The 22,640-nt window shown below is 56.3% G+C and overlaps 2 protein-coding genes across 12 annotated transcripts in view; both read right to left on the bottom strand.

The window, feature by feature from the left end:
* Positions 1 to 13,145, bottom strand: part of LLGL2 (LLGL scribble cell polarity complex component 2) — a 36,344-nt gene extending 23,199 nt beyond the window's left edge. The window contains exons 1-2 of one of the 2 annotated variants that reach the window (XM_045569924.1): positions 12,990 to 13,145; positions 2,147 to 2,251 (exon numbers count right to left, since the gene is read on the bottom strand). In XM_045569924.1, coding sequence (XP_045425880.1) covers positions 2,147 to 2,221 — 75 coding nt within the window. In that variant the 5' untranslated portion in view covers positions 2,222 to 2,251; positions 12,990 to 13,145. The remainder of the gene's footprint in view (positions 1 to 2,146; positions 2,252 to 12,989) is intronic. The other variant, XM_045569925.1, reaches the window with a different exon arrangement.
* Positions 13,146 to 14,164: 1,019 nt separating this feature from the next.
* Positions 14,165 to 22,534, bottom strand: TSEN54 (tRNA splicing endonuclease subunit 54). 10 transcript variants are annotated; one of them, XM_045569916.1, is made up of 12 exons: positions 21,572 to 21,628; positions 21,292 to 21,456; positions 21,122 to 21,185; positions 20,956 to 21,039; positions 20,541 to 20,639; positions 19,160 to 19,212; positions 17,273 to 17,374; positions 16,463 to 17,091; positions 15,642 to 15,702; positions 15,185 to 15,312; positions 14,889 to 14,955; positions 14,585 to 14,676 (listed from the first exon to the last, which is right to left on the bottom strand). In XM_045569916.1, exons 1-11 carry the CDS (start codon positions 21,625 to 21,627, stop codon positions 14,894 to 14,896), a joined length of 1,503 nt encoding a protein of 500 aa, XP_045425872.1. In that variant the 5' UTR covers position 21,628; the 3' UTR covers positions 14,585 to 14,676; positions 14,889 to 14,893. The 10 variants fall into 10 exon arrangements, with proteins under 10 accessions (XP_045425877.1, XP_045425868.1, XP_045425878.1 ...); XM_045569915.1 differs by having other exon boundaries at positions 15,196 to 15,312; XM_045569921.1 differs by lacking the exons at positions 14,889 to 14,955; positions 21,572 to 21,628 and adding an exon at positions 21,745 to 22,534 and having other exon boundaries at positions 14,165 to 14,676; positions 15,196 to 15,312.
* Between the last annotated feature and the right edge of the window lie 106 nt (positions 22,535 to 22,640).

Raw genomic sequence — 22,640 nt, 5'->3', positions numbered from 1 at the left:
CAGCTGGTCACTGCAGTGTCCCCTGACCAGTGACCCCTGACTGCTCTGAGCTCACCTGCTTCGTTCAATAAGTAAAAACATCCCAGCTTTATCTTCCCTAAAGTGTAAAGGGACACTCCTCTCCTGCTCACAGCCCAGCAGGGCCGCCCCCAGCTTCGGGTCCACAGGCCCAGGATCTGGCCTCATCCTCCAATCCCTCCCCTCCAGCTCCACTCTACTCCCAGAGCCTGGATGAGATTATCTGTGGCTCCCTAATCCCCTCCCCACACTGTCCCCTTCCATCTCTCTACTCCCAAGACTTGGAATTTCAGGCCATCAGCCCCATCCCGGCCAGACTGTAAAAGTGGAGGGCAAAGGCCTCATCAGCTGAGATTCTCCCAGCCCCAAGCCTGTGGCTATGTATACAGTAGGTGCTCCAAGCATGTTTCTTGCATGTGAATGGAAGGAGGAAGGCAGAGCAGAGGGAGGAATTCCAGGAGCTTCCGTCTCACACCCCTAGCTAGGCCTGGGAGTGGGACAGCCAAATTTGGGGACCACCACTAGGGGGAAGGGAATGGGGAGAGATGATTCCTCTGCCCCAGCCCCACCCCGGCCTCTCCCAGCTGCACAGACAGAACTCGGGGTGGGGGTTCATCCTGTGCTGAGCCTGTCTGTCCGGTTTCTGCCACCTGCCACCTTTTGAGAGTGAGAGACTGGAGGCAGCTGGGGGTCACCCAGGCCTCCCAGTGGACCCTGAAGTTTTGAGACCCACACCCAGCACCCACGGGCTGCTCTGGAGCAAGGGTAGCAGGCCCAGGTGTCCCAGATCCCCTATTCCCAACGCTGCACCCCCATTTCTCGAGGCCCAAAAGCAAGCCAGCAGGAGGAGTGCTCACTTAGGAAAGCCCCAATTCTAGAGGCAAGAGGCCTCACGGCAAAGTCCAGCAGTGACACCTTCTACCACAGGTCAAACCCGGAGGAAAAGGGCAGGGTGTGTTGGGGCCCCTCACCCACCTCTCCCAACATGGAGATCTGGAAGGTGCCCTGCACCCCCAAACAGCAGCTAATATTCCCGGACCATGGTGCCCAGCACTTAAGTTCTCTGATTCCATGTGGCCCCTAACAAGCCTCTGGCACGGGTGACGGGCACGTGGTCACCCTGTTCTACGAGGCAAAGTGTTCGAACCTGGGCCAGCTGACTTCTGCACTTCTCAAACACTATCAACAAAAAGACAACTAAAGAGAATTCCTCATTTTCTGCAAGGAGACACCCCTCTTCCAAACTGCTCTAACGTCCACTGGTTTCTTTTGGGGGCAGGGAAGCCCAAACCAACACCCCCAGTGTAAATCAGATTTCCACTTGAGGGGTGCTGGACCCCCAGGGGAGGAGCATTCTGGGATCCCCCTTCCTGGCAGAGATCAAAGCACAGGTGAGAAGGCTAATTACCCTCGAGATTGCTAGGTGGCCAAGGAGCTAATGAGCCACGCTAAGCACCTGCTGTTTACAGGCCTGCACTGACCTTCTCTGGCCCTAGCCCCCTGGGGAAGCCCTGTGGGGCTTCTGGGGCCTTAGGAGCAGGGTTGGGATTGGGCAAGTGCCAACTCGGCTCATTCTCCTGGGCGCCTCTTCCCACTCATCCAGGCCTGGAGCCTGGCAGAAGAAATCACGTGTTCGGCCCGCAGGGAAGCTGAGTTTTCCTCTGGGGGCAATTTGAGAAGGGAGGGACAGCTATGGCCTAGGATTCGAGGCCCCAAGGGACCTGGAACATTATTATACCTTGCAGAATTCAAGGTCCTTTCATCTTACACGTCCCTAAGCGTCCTTGACAACCCTGTCATGAGGCAGGCAGGGCAGATCATTCATCCCCATTCTCCAGGTGGGGAAACAGGCTTGATGAGGTGCAGTGACTTGCAGAGGTCACACAGCCAGTGAGAGACTTGGGACAAGGAGTCCCAGCTTGTCAGCATCCTACTACCTTTCCCAGAAAAGCCCTTTAACCAGACCCCACTTCCCAAGTCAGAGTCCCAGGAGGCATTTCAGGCAGTGCCAAGTAAGTACTGTGCCTTGACCAAGGTGAGGGAAACCTGCCACTCCCCAGCCCAGGCCTGTGTTGCCTCCGCCTGGCCCTAACTCCTGGGGTCATCCCTCCTGTTGTCCCTTACTTACCTTGTTAAACTGGAACAGGTCCCGCTTGAGCCTCTCCCTCGCAGGGTCATGTCCTGGTCTCAGGAACCGCCTCATCTTGCTTAGTTTGCAGCCCCCACCGGGGACCTAGAGAAATGGGGGTGCAGGGGGGGTGTTGAGTGCCAGGGTGCAGGCAAACAAGTGGCCTCTGCCCCAGAGCCTGCCAGGCAGCACCCAGTTATCAGTCAGGCTGAGCCCAGGCAGCCTGGGGCCTCTCTCCCCAAGCCCAGCCAGCGGCCACCCTGGGCCAGGCCAGCGTCACAATGATGGCCCCATACACCCTCAGCTTCCCCACCTAGGGACAGACCTCGCACCTGAAGCTGGGGGAGGAAGCCATTCAGCTGGGCTTTATAGGAACAAGGAGAGCCCGCAGGCCCCCAGGTTAATTAGCTTAATTGTTAACCTGTTTCCTGAAAAACCATAAAACTCCCATAAAAGTAAAAACTCCAGGTTAAACAGAAAGGGAAACTTCCTAAGCCTCTCTCTCAGAAGCCAGGAGGAAGGTGGAAATACAAAGGCCAAATCAGAACCCAGGTGAAGGCAGGAGCGAGGCCTGGGGCAATTCTAGGCCAGAGCACGGAGCAGATTCCTCCTTGTCACTTCAGAGCAGGCTGGCTGTCCAGGGACTCCCAGTGAGGCCTCTGTCCTGAGGCCCTTGGGTGCGTGGGGCACAGGACCCTCAGCAAGGGGCACCTGGGGTCTCCACTGCAGCCACAGCCCCAGGATTCCCCACTGAGCCCCACCCATCTCTGGCTGTCCCAGCCCCCCTGGACTCTGATGGGGACACTCAGAAAGGCTCCCTTGGCCACGGGCCCAAAGGGGGAATAATCCGGAGAAGAAATCTGCTCCCAACAAAGAAACCAGCTCAAGGCGCAACTCTCCCCCTACCCCCATGCATTCCCAGCCCGGGGAAACTATTTCCAGGTTATCTGGGAGAAAGATCTTCTATGCTTCAGCTTCTGGCTTCCAGTAGCTCGGCCTCCTGCTGACCACAGGACGCCAAGGCCAATCCTTGGTGGCCTCAGGCCCACCCTGGAATGGTTGCATTCATCCCCAGCTAGACTGTGAAGGGAAGGAAGTGGCAGGTCCCCACCCTGGAGGTGCTTACTCTGGGGGAGGGAGAAGGGACACCTGCCCCAAGTGGGGAGGTCAGGTGCTATGGGAGAAGGTTGTATCTTCCTGGAGGTGGCAAAAGCCAACTGTCAAGCCAGGACTTTGCATATGAAAGGCCCCGTGAGGTCTAAAGTGCACCACAGAGTTAGGGAGGTCTTCTGGCAGGGTAACCCGGGCTTGCCGTGGGGGCGGGGCCCCCCTCTGCCTTCTTGTAAAAGAGGCAGAGACTCAGCCACTGAGAGTGAAAGAACCTGCAGGGTCTGTTATTTCCAAACCAAGCACTTGGAACCAGCCCTAAGGCACTGTCACCTTCTGGGGAGCCTGGAAGGGAGGGTGAGGGGTGGCTACAGCAGGTTTGTGTCTTCACATTTTGGGGGAGCCAGGCCAGAGGTGGGGCTCCCATTTCACTGGCAAGAGCAGGTAGCCAGGAAACTCCCAGTGGCCACTTGATCCGAGGCCCCCAGCGGGTTCCGGGAACACCGCAGGGGCTTCTGGGATTGGAAGTGAAAACAGACTGTCAGCGACCTCCCTCCCTCCCGGAGCCAGCAGAGCAATCGGCCTGGAGGAGGCGGCAGCTCATAAATCAGCAGCCAGACTCCTGGGGGGTGGGGGGTCACCCCTCTCCGTGGACGAGGTCACCGGGTCAGAAGTCAGAGGAAGCTGGGGGTGACTCCCTGGAAGGGCACAGGGGCCTGCAGACTCCAGCGGGGGACAAGAGAGCACAGGCCATCCATGCCAAAGACCCCACACAGGCTCAAAAACAACGAGGCAGAGTTGGGGGTGGGAGGGGGTAGACAGCCCCACTTGCCAGGGGGTGAAGGACAGTCAGCACCAGCCACCACCCCCGCAGACACCTCTTGGTGCCCCTGCTGGCCACAGACTTTGTACCAGGCCCTTCCTGTGCTATTGTTACCAAGTAATCTGTGCTTGTTGTAGAAAAAGCAAACAAACAATACAGAGAAGAAAATCTTCCCTAAATCCCACCACCCAGATGGCCGCAGTGTTAGTGCACGTCAGTCCCGTCCCCCTTCTTTCCTTCACACTCCGCGGTGAGTTTACGGACGTCCCACACTCCAACATCTCTCCCACCCAGGAAGCCCCTCAAAGGAAGTGGAATATCCCCACTTGACAGGTGAGGAAAGGAAGACCACAGCAGCTAAGCAACTCTCCAAGGCCACCAAGTAGGAAGTGGCAGAACTCGGAGTTGACCCCAGGTCTGGCTAACTCCCAAATCGAAGGGGTTTGGGAGGCAGTAAAGGATGGATATTGTAGGACAGAGAGTGCCTAATGGCACCCCTGCAGTTAAAAGGCAGGGACCTGCGCCGACACACACTGCCCACATGCCACCAGCTCAGACCCAGCCAAGCGGTGTGGGGCCCGGGCTGCCCCTGCTTACGACTACGGGGAGCTGGTAAGGTCTGGCTGGGCGGGCTCAGTGGACCTGCTGCTCATTCCACAGGGGGCTGCAACCCCATGTGCATCGGGTGATGGAGGGGGACCAAGGAGGGGTGGGGCCAGCATCTGCCCCTCGCTCCACCCAACCCAACTGCCCAGGTCAAGGCATAAAAAAGCACTGCCCTTTCTTGAAGGGGGCAGGGGGACAGGTCTGGGCCTGGCTGGACTCAGCTCTAGGCAGCCCCTCAGCTCCACCCACCCCAGACAAGCAGGTTCTCTGAGGAGAAGGAAGCCAGGCCCGAAGCTGCCTGCAGCGGAACAGACGGAACAGGGAGGCGGGGATGCAAGGGAAAGAGCCCCCGGCTGGGCCAACGGGCCAGGGCTGCCACCAGGGCAGGCTCCCCCAGGCTGTCCGTAAAGGGGGTGGCACTCCCTCCGCACAGGCCGGGGAGGACGCATTTCCCAGGGCGGGAAGGCAGCAGTGACCAGGGGCTACAGACGCTTCACAGGACGCAAATCAGAAAATGGGATGATCTCTGACAGAGATCAGGGCTAGCAAGGAAAGAAAGGATGACACTAAGATCCCGTGACCAGGCTTCGGTGGCCAGAAGGTCTCCGTAGTGACCATTTGCTTCGTCAGGGCCTGGGCATTCCCTGTTCCTTCTGTCTGGGACACTTTTCCGCCAGATACCGCACGCTTCCCCTGCTGACCCCGTCTGAGGCTGTGACCTCCCCGATGTTCTCCCCCCTCCTCCCCTGCCTGGCTTTTCTCCTAGCGCCGGCCACGCCTGGACATACCGAATAGTTCACTTATTAATCTCGTTGACTACCTGTGTCCCCCTCCGCAAGAAGCAGCTCTCTCTTACTCAGGGACTCTCACCCCTTTATTCCCTGCGGCATCCCGAGCGCACATAGCGAGTGCTGGCTGGTAAGATTCGGGGCTCAGTGTGTCAGACACAAGGAACAACAGGTGTGAAGCCTCACCATGAAAGAAGCGTGCATGTCCCAGGAGGGTGGGGACAAGTGGGGGGCCCAGTGCAGAGACCTGTGCAGAGGACACGGGAGAGCTGACAAAACGCGCCTTGTGGGCCACAGCAAAGAGCTTCAGTTTGCCCCCCGGACAGCCCTGAGCGGGGGCTGATGTATACCCTCCCCTCCCCCCACTTGGGCCCCCTCTCCTTGGCCCTGTGCTGCCATCTGCTCCCCCTCAGCCCACATTCACTATGGCCTCTGCACTTCTGTCTCCACCATTTTCTGTATGAAATACTTTTTTACCCCGAAAGCAGCACATCAAAAGTCACCTTCCAACACACCTTTCCGATCTGAACCCATCCTGACCATTTTTGCAACCCTCCCTCAACCCTGGACCGCATCGTACTCTGAAATGATCCCTGAAATCCCAGCAGATGGGATAGCTATGTATTAAGCTATGGGGGAAAATTAGAAGCAACTTAAGCGGCCAACAACAGGGAACCGGAGAAGTGTGCTCAGCCTGGTGCCCAAGGCTTGCAGTCATTGAAAGAGCAAAAGAGTATTTCATGACATGGAAGCCCGCATAAAATGCATCCAAGAGTCAGGTAGAATCTATTCAAAATATTTATATCAACAGACAACATACTGGAAGGGTTACAGGATTAGTGGTGATTCTTTTTTCTTCTTTTTGTTCACCTGCCTCCCAGGCAGGGCAGGTAAGAGGACCAGATGGGAGCGGGGAGGAAGCCCAGGTGGGGTTAGGTAGAAGGGTGGGCCTCACTCAAACCTGAATCCTCCTGTGTCCAGCAGTCAACCTGAATGGGGAGAGGTACCCCCTGTAGACACCAAACAGGTACAAAGTCCCAGAAAACCAAATAGACAGGTGGCAGAACCAGGTATATGACCTTGGGCTTCAGGGTCCTGGGGCCCAGGACAAAAGGGACGTTGCTATTTCTCAGGCTATGACCCAGTGGGGTTGTCCCGAGGCTTCATTCAACAGGAGGGCCCATGAGAGGGTGTGGCAAACTCCCAGGTGCTGCACACTTTCGTGCCACTTCTTCTGAAAGGAACGTGGAAGAAGAGACAAGTTCAGGAGTCCCACAGGCTGAGGAGCCCCCAAAGTCCCCAAGTCCAACACCAGGAAGGGTCTAGGGTCACTGGGGACGCCACCTGGCTAGAGCACCACTCCTGAGATGGGCCTTCCTAAGAAGGAACGCTGTCTCCTCGCCACTAACTTCCATTTTTCTTTTTAATTTTTTTTATTTCAGCATATATTACGGGGCACAAATGTTTAGGTTACATATATTGCCTTTGCCCCTCCCAAGTCAGAGCCTCAAGCATGTCCATCCCCCAGACGGTGTGCACGGCACCCATTAGGTGTGTATATACCCATCCCCTCCTCCCCCCGCCACCTGCCCGACACCCGAAGAATGTTACTACCATATGTGCACTTAAGTGTTGATCAGTTAATACCAATTTGATGGTGATCCGCTAATTTCTAAAGGTCACTCAACCTCGGTCTCCATTTCTGCTTGTCCCTCTGTCCATGGCCAGACCAGCCTCTGAGCCACCCTGCCTACGGGCCGGCCCACATGAGGCCTGCTGCCCCGTGGCTGATTCCACCCACTTGCCACCCAAGTCCGTGCTTTGTGTGCGGAGCTAGCCTGAGAGCTCCCTGCAGGCAGCTGTCTGCCAATTTCCTTCCCTTCGGACTGTTCCAGTCACCCACCACTGCCACCAGCCAGCAAAACATCTCCCGGTCTAGGGCAGGTGTCCCTACACCCTGATGACCATCTGGAAAAAATAGGAGAGCTCACTGCTTGGTGACAGACTAGAAAATTCATTCTGTCTCCCTTTCCCTCCTCTGCCTGGGCCCCCTTCCACCTCAGGAGCTCCATAAAGAGACCAGTGCGGGCAGAGAGGGAGTAACCGCGTAGGGGTGGGCTCGTCTCAGGCCCCCTGGTAGCGGCAGATCTTGATTGTATCCCAGAGAGGAAGGAAGGCATGCCCGGCTAGGGGATCCCCAACCAGGTGGCGACCCCAGTGACTATCCTAGACCCTTTCTGGTGTTGGATTTGGGGACTTCAGGGGCTCCTCGGCCCCATGCTGGCACTGTTTGGAGTGCCTGGGCTAATCTGTCCCCATGAGACCAAGGCTTGGCCATGGTGAGCCAGCCCTTCTGACCTGGAGGTGCGGGAAGGGCCAGTCCCATAGCAGGTCCCTCAATAGCAGAGGCAGTTCCACTGATCTGCTGGGCAAGGCCACACCCAGGACTCAAGACTCCGCAGCCCAGGCGAGAGGGCGCCCTGGGGGCCACACCCAGCACCACCAGAGATCTTCGCTGCCTGCTCTCCAGGGGCTCTCCTGTCCCCTTCACTTGCAGCCCACAGCCGGCTGCTGCTGAAGAAGCTGCCCTCCCTTCCCCGACATCCTGTGTGAGGCCAGTGTGTGGCTGCGGCCTCCCGTCTGACGGATGTGAGTCCGCCCCTGCACCTCCTACCGACGGCAGCAGTGCGGCAGGGCTCGAAGCCACAGGGGCAGCTGCTGACCCCGCTGGCGCCTGGCAGTGCCAACTCAGATGCCTGTGGCCGCTTTGCTAGTGCCCCTGTCACCCTGGGAAATCTAATCTCCCAGAGGCACCAGGTAGGCCCCTGGCCAGCAGCTTAGCAACCAAACCTTGCCTGAACAGCAACTCCATGGAGTGGGACTGAGGAGAACACAAACTTAGGTAGGTGGGGGGGGGGGGCAGAGAAATGTTGTCACTGCTGTCGTTAGGTAATAAAAGGGACTGAGAGCTATCTATGGCCAGATGTTACTTTAAGCACTTTATATGCAACATCTAAGTCTTATAATTATCTATGAAATGACTGATTGAGAGCAATATCAAGCCCAAACAGTTAATAAGAACCCACATCCCAATTTGGACTCCAATCTGTCTGACTCCAGAACCCTCTGTCAGTTCAGGCCTCTCTCCCAGGACAGAGAGGCTGGCTGACAGTAGGCTGGAGGGGCCCACTTGCGGTCAGCGTCCACCCCCTCCGCCCAACCACAACCTGTTCACGAGGCTGCAGTGGCGGGGTAGGAATACACACATTCCCCCCCGCCCCGTGCACCCCATTCTGGGGGCCTCAGTCCCCTTCCACAATCCAACACTAGACTCCAGGGAAGTGACCCATGGGATGTGGCCAACTACAAGGAAAACCTAAACAATCCAGGGACAAGACAGGCAACTTGCCTGGGGTGGGGGTGGGCAGGCCACCTAGCCCATCCATTGAGCCCCATTCCAGGCCCTCCTACCTGCCCCAAATCTTTAACAGCTATCCTAAGGAACTTCTAGAAGATGTCAGCTCCAGGAGGAAGGGAGCAGGCCAGTGTTCCCCATGGTTACACCCCCGGTGACACACTGGAGGCACTCAAATTTTATTTAAAGAACTCCCTCATCTCCTTTAAGTGTTTGCTCAAATGTCACCTCCCTGCAGAGACCCACCCCGACCACTTTTAAAGTTGCAACCTGCCCCCCACCAAGGGGGTTCCCAGTCTGGGCTCTAGTTCTTACTCTATGGCTTGTATCACCTTTTAACACATCATGTGTCACTTACCCTTACTTTCTGTCACTCAGGCTTCCCACCCTTTAGAAAGAAAGTTCCATGATGGCAGAGAACTTTGCTTTGTTTAAGGATTGCATCTAGTGTCTAGAATCATGCCAGGCACACAAGAGGCACCAATAAATATTTGTTGAATGAATGAATGAGCAGTTAGGACTAACTAGGAATTAGCTAGGCAAAATCTTCAACAATCACTGACCGCAAAGAACATTGAGGTGGGGTCCCACAAGGTCCTCAGGGAACTTCCCTACCCTGTTCTCAAGTCTCTGCCCAAGGCCAGGGCTATGTGGACATCACCCAACCTGGCATCTTGCTGGGGACACCCCTGTGGGTCCTGCCTCAGACCAAGGCTCTAGGACACCCAGCTCCTTAGCTAGAGTTATTCCAGAATAATGTTATTAAATATTAGTACTATTTACTAGAGTCATATAGTCTTGTGCCCACATGTCCCTCTTGTCAAACCCTGGGAACACTGAGTCAGGTGTCTTGAGAGAAGGCTCCGGTCTCTGCCGAATTCCTGAAGGGTAGAGTCAAGTACAGAGCAGTTTCCCTGTCCCCACACCCAGAGGAGCCTCTCCTAGCTCAAGAATTCACCACGGTTCCTGGGAAGGGGAAGAGTGGGTGACTCTTCAAAGTACCAGTTTCTTCTGAGAGGCGGGGGGCAGGCAGCCTACCCCAAAGGGACCTGGACAATGCCCATGGCCACAGGGCACAGCAAACGAGGGTCTCCTTGGAATCCCTAGGCAGCCAGGGCTGGAGTGGGCAAACAGTGCTGGTGACCCCACTGGGAAATAAATGCCCATCTCCTGCCCCTACCCATTTCTCTCTGCAGACTGCTCCAGCAGAGGAAAACAACGTCGCCAAGCAGATCTGATGTGCCTCCACCCAGGAGGAGCCCTGAGAGCGATATGGCCTGAGTGAGATAAAAGGGCCTCTGAGAGCTGAGGACTGAGGACAAATGAGTCCAGGCAGCCAGTGTGCTCAAAGCAGCCGACCCAGGAGAGAGCACATTGGCTTTTTGGGCTTCCAACCTGGCCTCCAACTCAGGTGTCTCAACAGCTGCTTTGACTCATCTGTAAAGACCAGGAAAGCTGAATAACCCCCCAAGAAACTAAGCCTCCCCAGATGGCTCCTGGAAGCTCTTGCCGGAGAAGCACAATGGGTAGGCAGGGGTTGCAGAGTCATGGCAGAGGCTCCACGCACCACTTTCTCTCCTGAAGGGAGGGTCCTGGGGCCAGGAAGTCCTGGCAGGAGAGGTCGCCCCCTCCCCAAGTGAGGTTGAGAGGGAGTACTATGGACTTCCCAGAAAATCTCCTTAATGACAACAGAGCAGCCCAGGAATGTGCTCCCTTCCCCTCCCCCCCACCAGAGTGCGGAGAGTGGATGCAGTATGTGCACCCCAGCCAGAGCAGAAAGCAGAGCAGACTCTGCACTCTCAGCTGCCCCCACCCCAGGAAGGGACCCCAGCTGGGGTCTGGGGACCAGCCCTCACTTCTGGCTCTCCCAAGGGCCACTGGAACACAGTGGCAGTTTAGGAGGGCTCCCAGACTCTACCTCTGCCCCTACTCTTGAGGAACGTCCTCACTGAAAAGCTTCTGACCTCCAGAGACTTGAAAAGATCACAAAATCATGACCTCTCAGCTGATTTCCAGACAGAGTAGCCAAATTCCCTCAAACCACCACACACTTCCGAAAGGCCCAGGTGCGTCCACAAGGTGTAGTGAGGAAGCTAAGGAGTTCACCCTCACTGGGTGCTGTGCTCATGATGTTTTTTCATCCTCTCAACATCCGTAAAAACAAGGCTTTGCATGTGTAAGTGCCCAAACTAAGGTCACACTGCAAAAACTCAGCAAAGCACAAGTCAAAACTGCACCTAGTGTCTGAAAAGGCACCAGAAATTTTAATAAACATTATGTTTGAGGAAAAACACTGGCAAGATGCAGAATTTGTTCCCTCTTATTCTACACTTTTTAGAATGTTTCATTTTTCTCACCATGGGCTCCTATTGGCTCTTCTTTTTGAGACAGCATCTCGCTTGGGCTAGAGTGCAGTGGTGTCATCATAGCTCACTATGGCCTCAAACTCCTGGGCTCAAGTGATCCTCCTGCCTCAGCCTCCCGAGTAGCCGGGACTACAGGTGTGCGCCACCACAGCCAGCTGATTTTTCTGTTTTTTTTGTAGAGACCGGGTCTTGCTATGCTGCCTGGGCTGGTCTTAAACTCCTGACTTCAAGTGATCCTCCGATCTCGGCCTCCTGAAGAGCTAGGATTACAGGCATGAGGCACCACACCCTGCCTCCTATTACCTTTTCTATTTTTTAAATGAACAAAGGTCACCTGGAATTATGGGCCTCTTTTTTCCCTTTTAGTGCTGTTGTGTTACTATTCTTTTAATATCATCAAAATTATATTAATCTGCCACCAAAGGGGATACTCAATTGCCTCAAGGAAGAGGAGGGATGTAGAGTGACCCCAGACTCTGGAATCCCTGTCCCGGGGCCCCCACAGAGAATGGCCCAGTATAACTTCAAAAAAGTGCAAGCTCTGGTCAGAGGCCCAGGAGCTGGGTTTGAGTCCTAACTGCCACGAGCGAGCACTGCAGGCAGATCACTTAAGGAAACTAACCCCAAATTCCCTGCCGATAAAATAAAGAAGGTGAACCACCTCTCCCATGATCCTTCTCCTGCCTCTGCTCACACAGACCCAGACTGTCTTCCTCAAAAGCCACTTCTGGTCTTGGCTTCCCTGGGCTGGGCCACAGCTCTTCTGTGGCAGCTCTGCTCTTCCCACCTGGGTTCCTCCCTGCCCTCCTCCAGGCTCAGGTCTCCGCAGCCTGACAACACCTTGAGTTACAAACTCCTGCAGAGGGTCCCCTGGAGCCCGAGTTAAGGCGGCCTCATTGGCACATGAATTCCCATGGGAAGAGGTGCGGAGTCTAAGCCCCGCCCTCCTCACCCAAAGCTCACCTGTCTCAGGTGAGAGCCTCAAAGGGCCACACCGCAGCTCCCTGGTTACAGTCAGTGCTCCCCACAGCCAAGGCCCAATGTGTCCACCAACCGTCCAGCCAGAGCAAACCAAGACACACTTTCTTCGGCAAGACAGAATCTTCCACTTCTCGCCAAGTCCCACAGCGCGAACCCAACCCGTCAGCGTGGAAAACAGGCTGGGTCTCAGCACCGTCGCCTAAAGGTGTCCAAAGCCGACCCGGACCTACGTCCCTCCCGCGGGCTTCCTGCGTCCGGGGATTAGGAGGCACAAAGGGCCGGCCGGGAGGGAGCCCAGATGGCAGGCACAGGGGCTAAGCCGCCGGGTTAACACGCTGCGGCCGCCGCTCGCGGAGAGGGGTCAGGGAAGACGCGCGTCGCCGGACTCTCCGGCCAGCCGCCTTGCACGTGGGCCCCGGGACTCCAGTCTGCGCCCGCGGTGCCCCCGCACCCAGCCGGGCCAGGCACCTGTTCCCCTGTTCCCAAAAGCCAGCACTATTGTGCAAACCCAAAACCCAAGCTCGATAATCGCGGGCGGGTCAAGCCGAGAGAAGTTCCCGGCGGCACTTTCTTACAGGTGTCTTTCTCTCGGAGGTGCCGAGCTACGGGGACAAGGGCGAGGCGGGCGGACTTGGGCGCAGCGCTCCCCGCCCGAGCCAGGAAGCCCAGGGGTCTCTGCCCTCCCCTGCCTCCCTGCCCCAGTGGCGGGCGCCCCAAGGGGGCGGGCCAGGCTAGGTTAGTCCGGTCCGCACCTCACCTGGACTCGCGGGCCGGCCCCCGCCCGAGGCCTTGGCGTCCCTCGGCGCCCGCCGCCTGCCCCGCTCGCTCCGCCGCGCCGGCCCACGGGCTGCTGGGCCGCGCTCTCCTTCCTGCTCACCTCCGGCGCGGCGAGCCCGGGGCGGAGTCGCGCTATTTACATAAAGGGCGAGCCGGCCCGGCCGCGGATCCCCCGGAGCCCCGCCCCCGGCCTGGCCCCGCCCCCGGCCCTGCGCCGACGGGGCGGGGGCGCAGCGAGGGCGCCCTCGGGGGCGGGGGCCGCACCCCGGCCAATCCGCGGCCCCCGGGACCGTGGGGGCGGGACCCTGACCTTCATGAATACGCGCGAGGCGCTGCCGGCCCGCCCCGGGCCTCACCTGCGCGCACCTGGCCGCAGGACTGCGCGGCGCGCCCAGTGTCCCGCCGCCTCCCGGAGGCGGAAATAGTTCCCGGAATGCGCGGCTGCCCCGGGCCGCCTCCCAGGCCGGACTCCAGAGGCGAGCCGTCCCTCCCACCACTCCCCCGAGCTGCCGAGGGAGGGGCGTAGCCGCGCCAACTCCTCCCGAGAGCGCTCAGCCCAGAGACGTCGACCTGTGGATGCAGGGCCAGGTTTCGGGGCCCACGTTGAGAACAGGCGTCGTGGCAAGACGCCTTCCCTCGGGGCGGGCCCCACCTCCTCCATGTCCACTGCGGTAACAGGCAGGGGCCCGAGGTCCTGAGGGACAGCAACAACTGCCGAAGTTTTTAGCATCAGCGAGGGAGAGGGTTGGAATGACAAGAGGCAAGAACGGAAGGGGCGTGGAGGCCTGGGGCGAGAACCGGCCTGATCCATCGACCGACCGACCGACCGACCACATAGCTGCTGGTGGCCCCTGGGAGCACTGGGGTTCAAGCCACACCGACACGGACCTCTGGGCCACCCTTCTAGTCTGACCCAGCTGCGCTCAGGGAAGGACCCATAGAGCACCAGCCTCCCTCCAGAGTACCCTGCAGGAAGCCTGGAAAGGTTCCAGGTTCCTTTCCTGTCCACCCGCAGGCTTCCCTCACTCTTTGGTCCTGCACCAGAGAAACTGGTTCTCCCTGTGAGTGGACAAAGGTCTCACGAGTAGCAGGGGGGAAGTTCCACGGACCAGGGATGGAGAGGTAGGGAGATTGTCCAGTATATCCAGCCCAGCAGAAAAGAGATCAATTTTTAATGGCTTTGGCTTTATGGCACGAAGCAGGCACCCTCTCGTTAAAGGCACAGAGTCCTCTCTTCTGTCCACTTTCTGGGTCTCTAAAATCTAGTCCTGAGTTCCAAAGGGGTCACTGCAAGGCAGCAATCTCAGGCCCCGGGCTTGGAAGCACTGCAGTGGCCAGGGAAGGCTGGGAGCACAGTTTGACTTTCTTGCAAGTATGAGCAACCCAGGGCCAATGCCCAGACTGGCCGCTGCAGCTTCAGGTCAGAGTCTGGGTACAGGAGGCAGCTGAGGTGGTCCCTGAGAATAGACAGTCCAGGTCCCCCAGAGCAAGCTCCATCCCCTACAGAGCTGCGTGGTCAGTGCTCCAGATCCCTGGGCAATGTGAAGTCCCTGAAGCTGTAGAAGGAGATGTCACCGTGATCCACCAGGGCAAAGATCAGAGGGACATCACCGCTCTGGTAGGACAACCGCTTGAGGCTGCAGAGGTCTGGTACAGGCTCATCAAATCTGCAGGGAAAAGGGTTAGAGTGAGACCTGGCCATAGCTCACCCACAAGCTCTGAGACCCCAGACCCTCTAAGGCTCCCAGAGAAGGGAGATTTTAAGACAGGAGTTGGGGGTGCAAGAATTCTGATCCCTGCAGACTACATGGCCCTGATGGGTTCTCCAAGAGTGCATGAGCTTTGGCTGGGCAGGGGCTAGGAAGTGCAAGGTTCTCACCACTCTTAGCCTGTAAATCTCTCCAATCCACTCCAATCCATATCTCTTCTGCTGGGTAGGCCTGGGACTAAAGTGGATAGGAGAGAGACTACCCCAAAATGGCAGCAATGACGAGCTACGGGTTGGGGAGCTTAGGTTCCGTAACACCAACTGGCTGTGTGGCCTTTTGTATGTCACTTAACCTCTCTGGACCTCAGCTTCCTCTCAGGGATTGGCACACTGGCCGGGATGGAGAGAAGGTCCACTGGAGTCACAGGAGAACTGGCAGCAGCCAGGGGATGGGAGGTTGTGCTTACTCATTTCGTACCCACTAATGCACATCCGAGCATAAGGTTTGCCAGGGTTATTCTTTCGGAAGGTGGCCACAGCGTCAGCCTGGTAAACATCAAAGCTGATTTCCAAGCCCCCAGACCTCTCCAGCAGTCTGAAAACAGAGTGAGAAACCTCAGGACACCAACTCTCCTCCCTCACCTTTCCTTTCCACTCCACCCTTCCCCTCCACCAGTTCCAGGAAGCAGCCTCATCCAGGGCAACTGAGGTTGTGAGGTTCCACTCAATGGGAGGGGCTCCAAACCCTTGGGATAAACCCACCTATCATTTCTCCCTCTCCCCCAGACACATATGAACCTTAGCTGTCACTCAGAGCTAGGCATGTGGGTTCGGGTCTCTGGATTGATCCTCTAGCTCACACCCAACTTCAGGAGCCAAATCCCAGCTGCCAACTCCTGGGAGACGCGCTACTTGGAAACTTACCGGGCACCTCCATCAGCAAGGTGTGTTGTCTGCAGCACAGAGATATGTTGAAGGACCGTGGCTACAAGGACAGTGAAAACAAGGTGCTGGGAAGAAGAGGCAAGCATCTATAGACTCCCTTGACACTTCTGAATCTGCCATCTAGTTTAGGATTGCCAGATTTAGCAAGTTTTTTCAGTATATGTATGTCCCATGCAATATTTGGAAAATACTTATACTGAAAAATTACTTGTTTATCTGTAAGTCCAATTTAACTGATCTGGCAAACCTAAGCTAGTTAGCTACAATCTGCCAAGTTCCCATGATAATTTTAAGTAATTCTGAATCTGTTAATACATTTAACTTAGACTCTTCTTACCCTATTAGTTCTCTGTGCTTAAAACTAAGAGCAGACAGTAAGCCTTCCTTTTATTTGGCCAAGATAACACCTCCTAGATGTGGTAAAGGACCCTAGAATGATCCTGTTAGCTCAAGATGGTTCCAACTAACAGGGTTGGGAAAAGAGGGGACCACAGCTAGTTGGGGACTAAGCCATCCACATGCACCTTGTTTATGATTTTAAGGACATGGCTGTAGTTTTCACCCCTCCTCACCTCTCCTGGGACACTGACTCACCATCTCTAAACCTTCCCACACGGGCCTTGTCCTAGTCGCTGCCCGGACAACTGACTGTCCTTGTGGGTTCCACTCCATTGGACAGCGCCCTCCTCCCACACCTTTCTTAAGCCTCAGCCAGTCCTGGTCCATCCATGCCCCTTTCCAAGTCTTGTGATTCCTCAGCTGCCATTGGCCAGTGGGGCTGTGGCAGGGTAGGGGGGTACCTGGAGAGTCTGCCTGGCCGGGCTTCAGCAAAGGTGTGACAGGCTGGCCCCACAGGTGTGGAGGGAGGTTCTGACTCCTCTGCAGGTGCCGCCTCTGCAGCAGCTCCTTGTACTCCTGCCAGCTGGAGCAGCGTTGCACCTCAGGGTCTGCATTTATGTCCTCCCGGAAGTGCCTGGCCTCTGCCTGTTGCTCCTGTTCCCGCCAGGATAGCTTCTCCTTCCGCTGGTTCAGCTTCTGGCACCAGGACTCAGCGTCTGTCTCCCGCCCAGCCACGTTGGCCGGGAGCAGCTCCGGGGCTGGGGCAAGCAGGAGGGTGTGGCGGCTGTCAGAAGCCATGTTGGGGAAGGAGATCTGCTCAAAGTTCCAGCGCGGCTTACGAGCCCCCTGGACTCCATTCCCTACTTGGCCACTCTCCCAGCTGCACTCCGCACCCTCCCTGGCTAGGCCAGGGCAGGGCCCCAGGGCTCCCAAAAGGTGAAATGGGCCCACTAGGCCCTTTATGGGGCTTGACTCCTGGGGTTTCTCTTCTGGGCATCGGCTGTTCTGGTTGCGGGGAGGTAGGCTGGAAGTTGCCAGATTCTCTGGCTGCAGGGAGTTCTCCAGGGCCTTGGCCTTCTTATTAATGGACCTGAGGGAGGTGGGAGGAAAAGCAGCACATCTGCTCCTGATTGCTGAGGTGCATGCATCCCACGCAAACATCTCCCTGAGCCTGCGCAGGAGCCTCGCAAGCCTCACTCTTAAGCCTGTATATTCTCCAAGGTCCCTTACACCAGCACTCCCTGGGGGGTAGCCATGACGGGGAGCATTACCGAGAGCTGGAGCCCCTCCTCTTCCTCTTGCCATCCCTATCCTCCAGGCACTGGGTGCTGCCATCCAGGTTAAGCTGCCTCTCATAAGGGGACAGGACACAGCTGTGGGGTAAGAACAGCGGGTGGGCAACAGACCCACCTCCTCAGCCTGGCACTCCAGTGGGATAGTTGAGAAAGGGCTGAGGGGACAGTCAGTGGGCCAGGATCTAAGGCACACCCAAGGGCCAAGGCCCCAGACAGACCTGCATTGGGGGTACATGGGCACAGCCACAGGGGCCTAGCTGGGTCTTACTAATAGCACCTTTCAACAGAGGCTCACTGGAGTTGGGGCTCCTGAAGAGCCAGCAATAAATTACTAACTACTGGCAAGAAAAACCAGTGGAACCAGAAAACTTGGAAAATAGAGAAAAATAAAATAATAAAATAACAAAAAATAATAAAAACTGTGGCTGGGTGCAGTGGCTCATGCCTGTAATCCTAGCACTCTGAGAGGCCAATGTGGGAGGATCACTTGAGCTCATGAGTTCGACACCAGGCTGAGCCAAGACTCCATCTATACTAAAAATAGAAACATTAGCCAGGCGTTGTGGCGGGTGCCCATAAGTCTCAGCTACTTGGGAGGCTGAGGCAGGAGGATCACTTGAGCCCAGCAGTTTGAGGGTGCAGTGAGCCATGGTGATGCCACTGCACTCTAGCTAGGGTGACAGAGTGAGACTCTGTCTCAAAAAAAGAAAAGAAAAGAAAAGAAAAGAAAAGAAAAGAAAAGAAAAGAAAAGAAAAGAAAAGAAAAGAAAAGAAAAAACCTTGGATAACCATGTTAACATTTTTGTTTCTTAAATACATATGCAAACTAATCTCTCTCCATATATTTTTTTCTGACAAAAATAGCATTGTACTAACATACTGCTTTGTGATCTTTCTTTTCTCTCAATAATGTATTGAGTAGCCACTAGCCACAGGTGGCAATTTAAGTTAAATTTAAATCAATTAAAATTAAATAAAGTTAAAAATTCAGTCCCACAGTTGCTCAAGCCCCATACATTGGACAGCATAGACACAAAATGTTTTCATTACTACAGAAAGTTCCATCGGTCAGAGCTGCTCTGAGGGATAAACTCTAATTTGTGTGAGCAAGCTTCTGTCAGTGAAGTCATAGGTTATTTCCAAGTACACTGATTTTGCAACGTATAGTGCTTTATGGGAGCTCCCCACTAACTGCAAGATGCAGGCTCTGTGAGGGCAGCAATTTTGTTCCTCAGTATCGAGTACAAGGCCTGGCATCCAATAAGCAGTCAATAAACATTGCTGATTATTCTCATGAGTGAACCACTGCACACATTCGTAACTGTTTCCTTAGGATACATTCCTCTTTCAGGAAACAAAGGCTGTGCCTGTTTTAGAGCTTTCGTGACATACTGTGTAACTGCAAAGGCTCTACCAGTTTCCACACCAAGTCTGAAGGTCTCTGTGGCTCTTAGCAATGCTGGATTACCAAGGTGATAAAAGAAAAAGCATCTAACCTAGCATAAGACATGTGAAACCCTACTCAATTGGAAATTCCTTCATGCATGCATGCATTCAACAAATCTGCCCGCACACCTACTAAGTGCAGGCACTGGTCCAGTCTCAATGCTCTCTGGGAGCCGTAGGTGCTCAGTCACTACATGAAGACAGGTCTCAATTTGATTACCCAGGACAAAGTTCAATGACCTGGATTCATCCCAACATGGTTTTCAAGAGAACATTTCCAGCGGAGGCTCCCAGTCCATGTCCAGGGAGCTGCACTCCAGCCAGGGGTTCCAGTTAGGGAGAGGCCACTCTACCTAGGACTAGACAGCCAGGTCCCAGGACTAGAATGGATGGAAGGAAAAAGGAAAAGGGCGTTACCTTTGTTGGAATCGTCGAACCACATAACCCAGTCTCTTCAGGTGGCTGAAGACCTCAAAAGAAAACAAACGGAAACTCAGGTGGCCACTCTTGAAAACACCAAATAGTTTGTCCAAACACAAACCCCTCCCCACAGCCCTCCATGCCCCTCCTGTACACCTCCAGATTCCAAACCCTGGGACTGGATGGACCACACTCTGTAAGCACTATCCCCAGGGTAAGATCTCAGTCTCTGAATTCCTGTCCTGTCACTTACCTTACTGTGGGCACAAATGACATTTCGCAACTTCTTGACTTTAATGCAAATCCCAAAAAGCTGACAGTGTTGAACCAAGAAAAAAACTATGCCTTAGACTATTAGAATATTTTGATACTAAAACTGATGGAGTGAAAAGCTCCTAACTACGGTTTGGACAAAAAGATGGCAGAAAGTGGTGGACATGTCCCCATCCTCACACTTCCATAGACATAGGCAGGAAGTCTCTGGTAAAGTGGCACAAGTTCATCCTTATCTCCCTGTATCCATATCAGAGGGACATATTGAGGGGTGTCCCCCATCTTGCTTGATCTCTCAGCAGCCTTCAGTACAGGTGACCACTACTTCCTCCTTGAAATACCTTCTCTTGGCTTCCATGGTGCCACTTTGGTTTCTCTCCTGCATCACCAGACACTCCTCAGTCTGTTTCTTGTCCTTGTTTATTATTATTTTTTTTAGAGATGGAGTCTCCCTCTGTTGTCCGGGCTGGAGGGCAGTGGGTCGATCATAGCTCACTGCAGTCTCAAACTCCTGGGCTTAAGTAATCCTCCTGCCTCAGCCTCCCGTGTAGCTGGGATAACCAGCATGTGCCACTACTCCTGGCTTATTTCCATTCCTTATATTTCCCCTAACCTACTTGGGATGGACAGCCCCAGCCCTCTACTCTGGCAGCACTCCCACACAGCCCCGTGGCTTAAATGCCACCCCTGCTACGTTTATGTCCTTAGCCTTGACCTCTCCCCACACTCCAGACTTATCCATTCTTTCTCCAAAATATGTCTGAGATTCATCCATTTCTTTTCACACACAGCAGTTCTACCCATCCCCAACCTGGGCTAAGCCCCTATCTCCTCTCACCTGAACCAACAGCCCAATCTCTACCACTACTCCTTCCCCACCTTACCTTCTACTTAGCACTGGGTTCCCTGTGAAGTCAATAGTTCATTTGCTTATTTATTTTCCAATTGCCACCAATACAATGTAAGCGTGGTGACAGCACAGCCCCCATCTGTCTTATTGCCCCAGCATGTGACACTGTGGCTGGAACCTCACAGGTACTTGTCAGTACTCATTTACTCAGTGGATGGGTGGCTCCTCTAGTGGGGGAAGGGGGGCAGCAGATACCTGGTACTGCAGCAAAGTGACGGTGTCCTCGGTCAGCAGCAGCTGGTAGGCTTCCTGGATAGACAGTGGCAGGTCTTGGTGGAAGAGCTGGATAGAGCCCTGGAAGTGGGGCCAGCAGCTCAGCTTGTGAGCCCTCTGTGCAGTACCACAGTCAAATAGGGACACTTCCCAGCTCTGGTATCTCCCCGCTCCACCTCCCAGCATCCCAACAAGGATACGGAACAACCAGGAAAGTGGGGCAGCACCACTAATTTGGACTGGAATCCCTGCTTCCCGCATGGTGTTGTCTCCTGCCCTAGAAGTCCAGTTGTAAGTTCTCTGAAAATGCACTTGAGAATGCTTTTTCTCCAATAAAAACGTGTTCTTCCCGTTCCTCGGTCCGAACCCCTTCCCCACCCTCCTCGGGCCCACTCACACACTCCAGCAGATACAGTGCCTCTTCAGGGTGAAGCCGCTGCCGGCCCTGCTCTGAGAAGCCCATGGTCTGCCAGAATTTACCCTGTGTGGGGCCCAGAGCAAGTGTCACAGACGACAGGGGGCCAGAGAAAGCGAGTCCCCTGTCCCTGAGCCCTGCCGCTCACCGCAGGCGACTTCAACTCCACGAAACCCTCTTCCGGTCTCCACTCGGCGGCCACCAAGCTGCCCCTGGCGAGGAGTGGGGAAGAGTCCGTCTCCGTCTACCGGAGAGGTCTGCCGGGTGCGTCCGCCCCGCCTGCCAGACCCGCCCCCGCCCCCGGCCCGCCCCTCTCACAGGCGCTCCACGCGCTCCTCGGACAGCAGCTGCCAGAGCTCTTCCCGGCACAGGCGCAGCCGCTCGGCCTGGGCCGCCGAGCCGTCGGGGAGGAAGTCCTTGGGGCCATGCGAGCGCTGGGGCAGCTTCTGGGGCCGCGAGCGGGCAGCGAGGAGCTCCCGGGCGCTGGAGAAGGGGAGACGGGGTCAGCGCCGCGCGTCGAGGCCACCTGCCTGCTTCCGGACCCCGGTCTCCCTACCCGCCGCTCACCCCGCCCACGCCGCCCAGGGCCGCGCCACACCTGAGCACGCGCCCCGCGGGAACCTCCACGACCGCCGGGTCGGGTTCGGGCTCCATCTGGCTGCCGTCTGCGGCTGCGCGCGCTCCGCCCAAGCCCCGCCCACCACCGGAATCCGCGCGGCCCTAGAGCCCGCGGCTCGGACCCGAACTCCTGAAGTCCCCCTACCCACTCACCGGCTCTCCGCCCTTCTGCCGTCCTGGGTCCTAGCGCCTGCCGGTGACGTGTGCCTCGATTCCGGGGGCTGGGAGTTTGCAGATTTCTGAACGTGCAGGAGCTCCCTCTCCTGTCCCCAGCCCTCCTCTGGGCTCCTCTCTCATAGAAGTTGAGGACTGGACGTCTGTGAGCGTAGTATGAATAGTCAAATGTGTGGCCGTACCCTCCGCCGTCCGGGCTGGGCAAGGAGGAAGAAGAAGGGCCCCCAAATTCCAGCTCTGCAAACTGAAGGCCGCCCGGGGGCTGTGAGGAGCGGTCCGGGGACGTTCGGAGTTCCGTCAGGGTCTTCGGCTGGGTCTCTTCCAAGTGGCTCCGAGGACTGGTTTCGAAGGCCGGCGGTGGGAGGCGCTGTCCGGCCCACGACGGTGCTGAAGCGCCACCGCAGCCCTCCATTAGCACCTCCGGGAGGCTGGGGTCCTCTCGCCGCCACGCGAGCCGCTCCGATGCCGTCCGCTAGGTGGCACCATTGCTCCGGCCCGCGGCTGTGGGACGGCCGCTCTGGCCGCAGGCAGAGATTGCTGCGGGAGTCCCGGGAAGGGCGAAGTGCAGAAAGGAAGGGGGTTACCCAAGCGGAGTCCCCGGGTCTTGGTTGCCAAATCCCTTCACATCACGTCTTCTCTCCCACCCAGTCACACCCAGGGTATCTCGCCCTTGGGTCTCGACTCCAGAGCCCCAGGTCGCCTCAGCTCCACAACCTGGACTGAGAGCGCGAACTCGCAACCTCCACGCTCCGTTTCACCTGGGCGCATGCGCTGATCCGGCCCGCGCCCCCGGTCGGGACTGGCGCGGTGGGGGCGGGGCCCGTCGCGGTGGGGGCGGAGCCGCGGGCGCTGACTGACAGCCGGACTACGCGGCC

This window comes from Lemur catta, chromosome 15 (assembly GCF_020740605.2).
Source record: "Lemur catta isolate mLemCat1 chromosome 15, mLemCat1.pri, whole genome shotgun sequence".
Classification (NCBI taxonomy): domain Eukaryota; kingdom Metazoa; phylum Chordata; class Mammalia; order Primates; family Lemuridae; genus Lemur; species Lemur catta.
This window is presented reverse-complemented; position numbering and strand designations above follow the sequence as displayed.

Excerpts from the sequence above, each read along its gene's own strand:
- TSEN54 (XM_045569912.1), bottom strand. The coding sequence starts at position 21,627 with ATGGAGCCCGAACCCGACCCGGCGGTCGTGGAGGTTCCCGCGGGGCGC. Across the intron at positions 17,092-17,272 it reads AGGAGGGGCTCCAGCTCTCG|GTCCATTAATAAGAAGGCCA; the intron begins GTAATGCTCCCC and ends CACCTCCCTCAG. Across the intron at positions 15,703-16,462 it reads CGGCCAGGCAGACTCTCCAG|CCACGGTCCTTCAACATATC; the intron begins GTACCCCCCTAC and ends CTGTCCTTGTAG.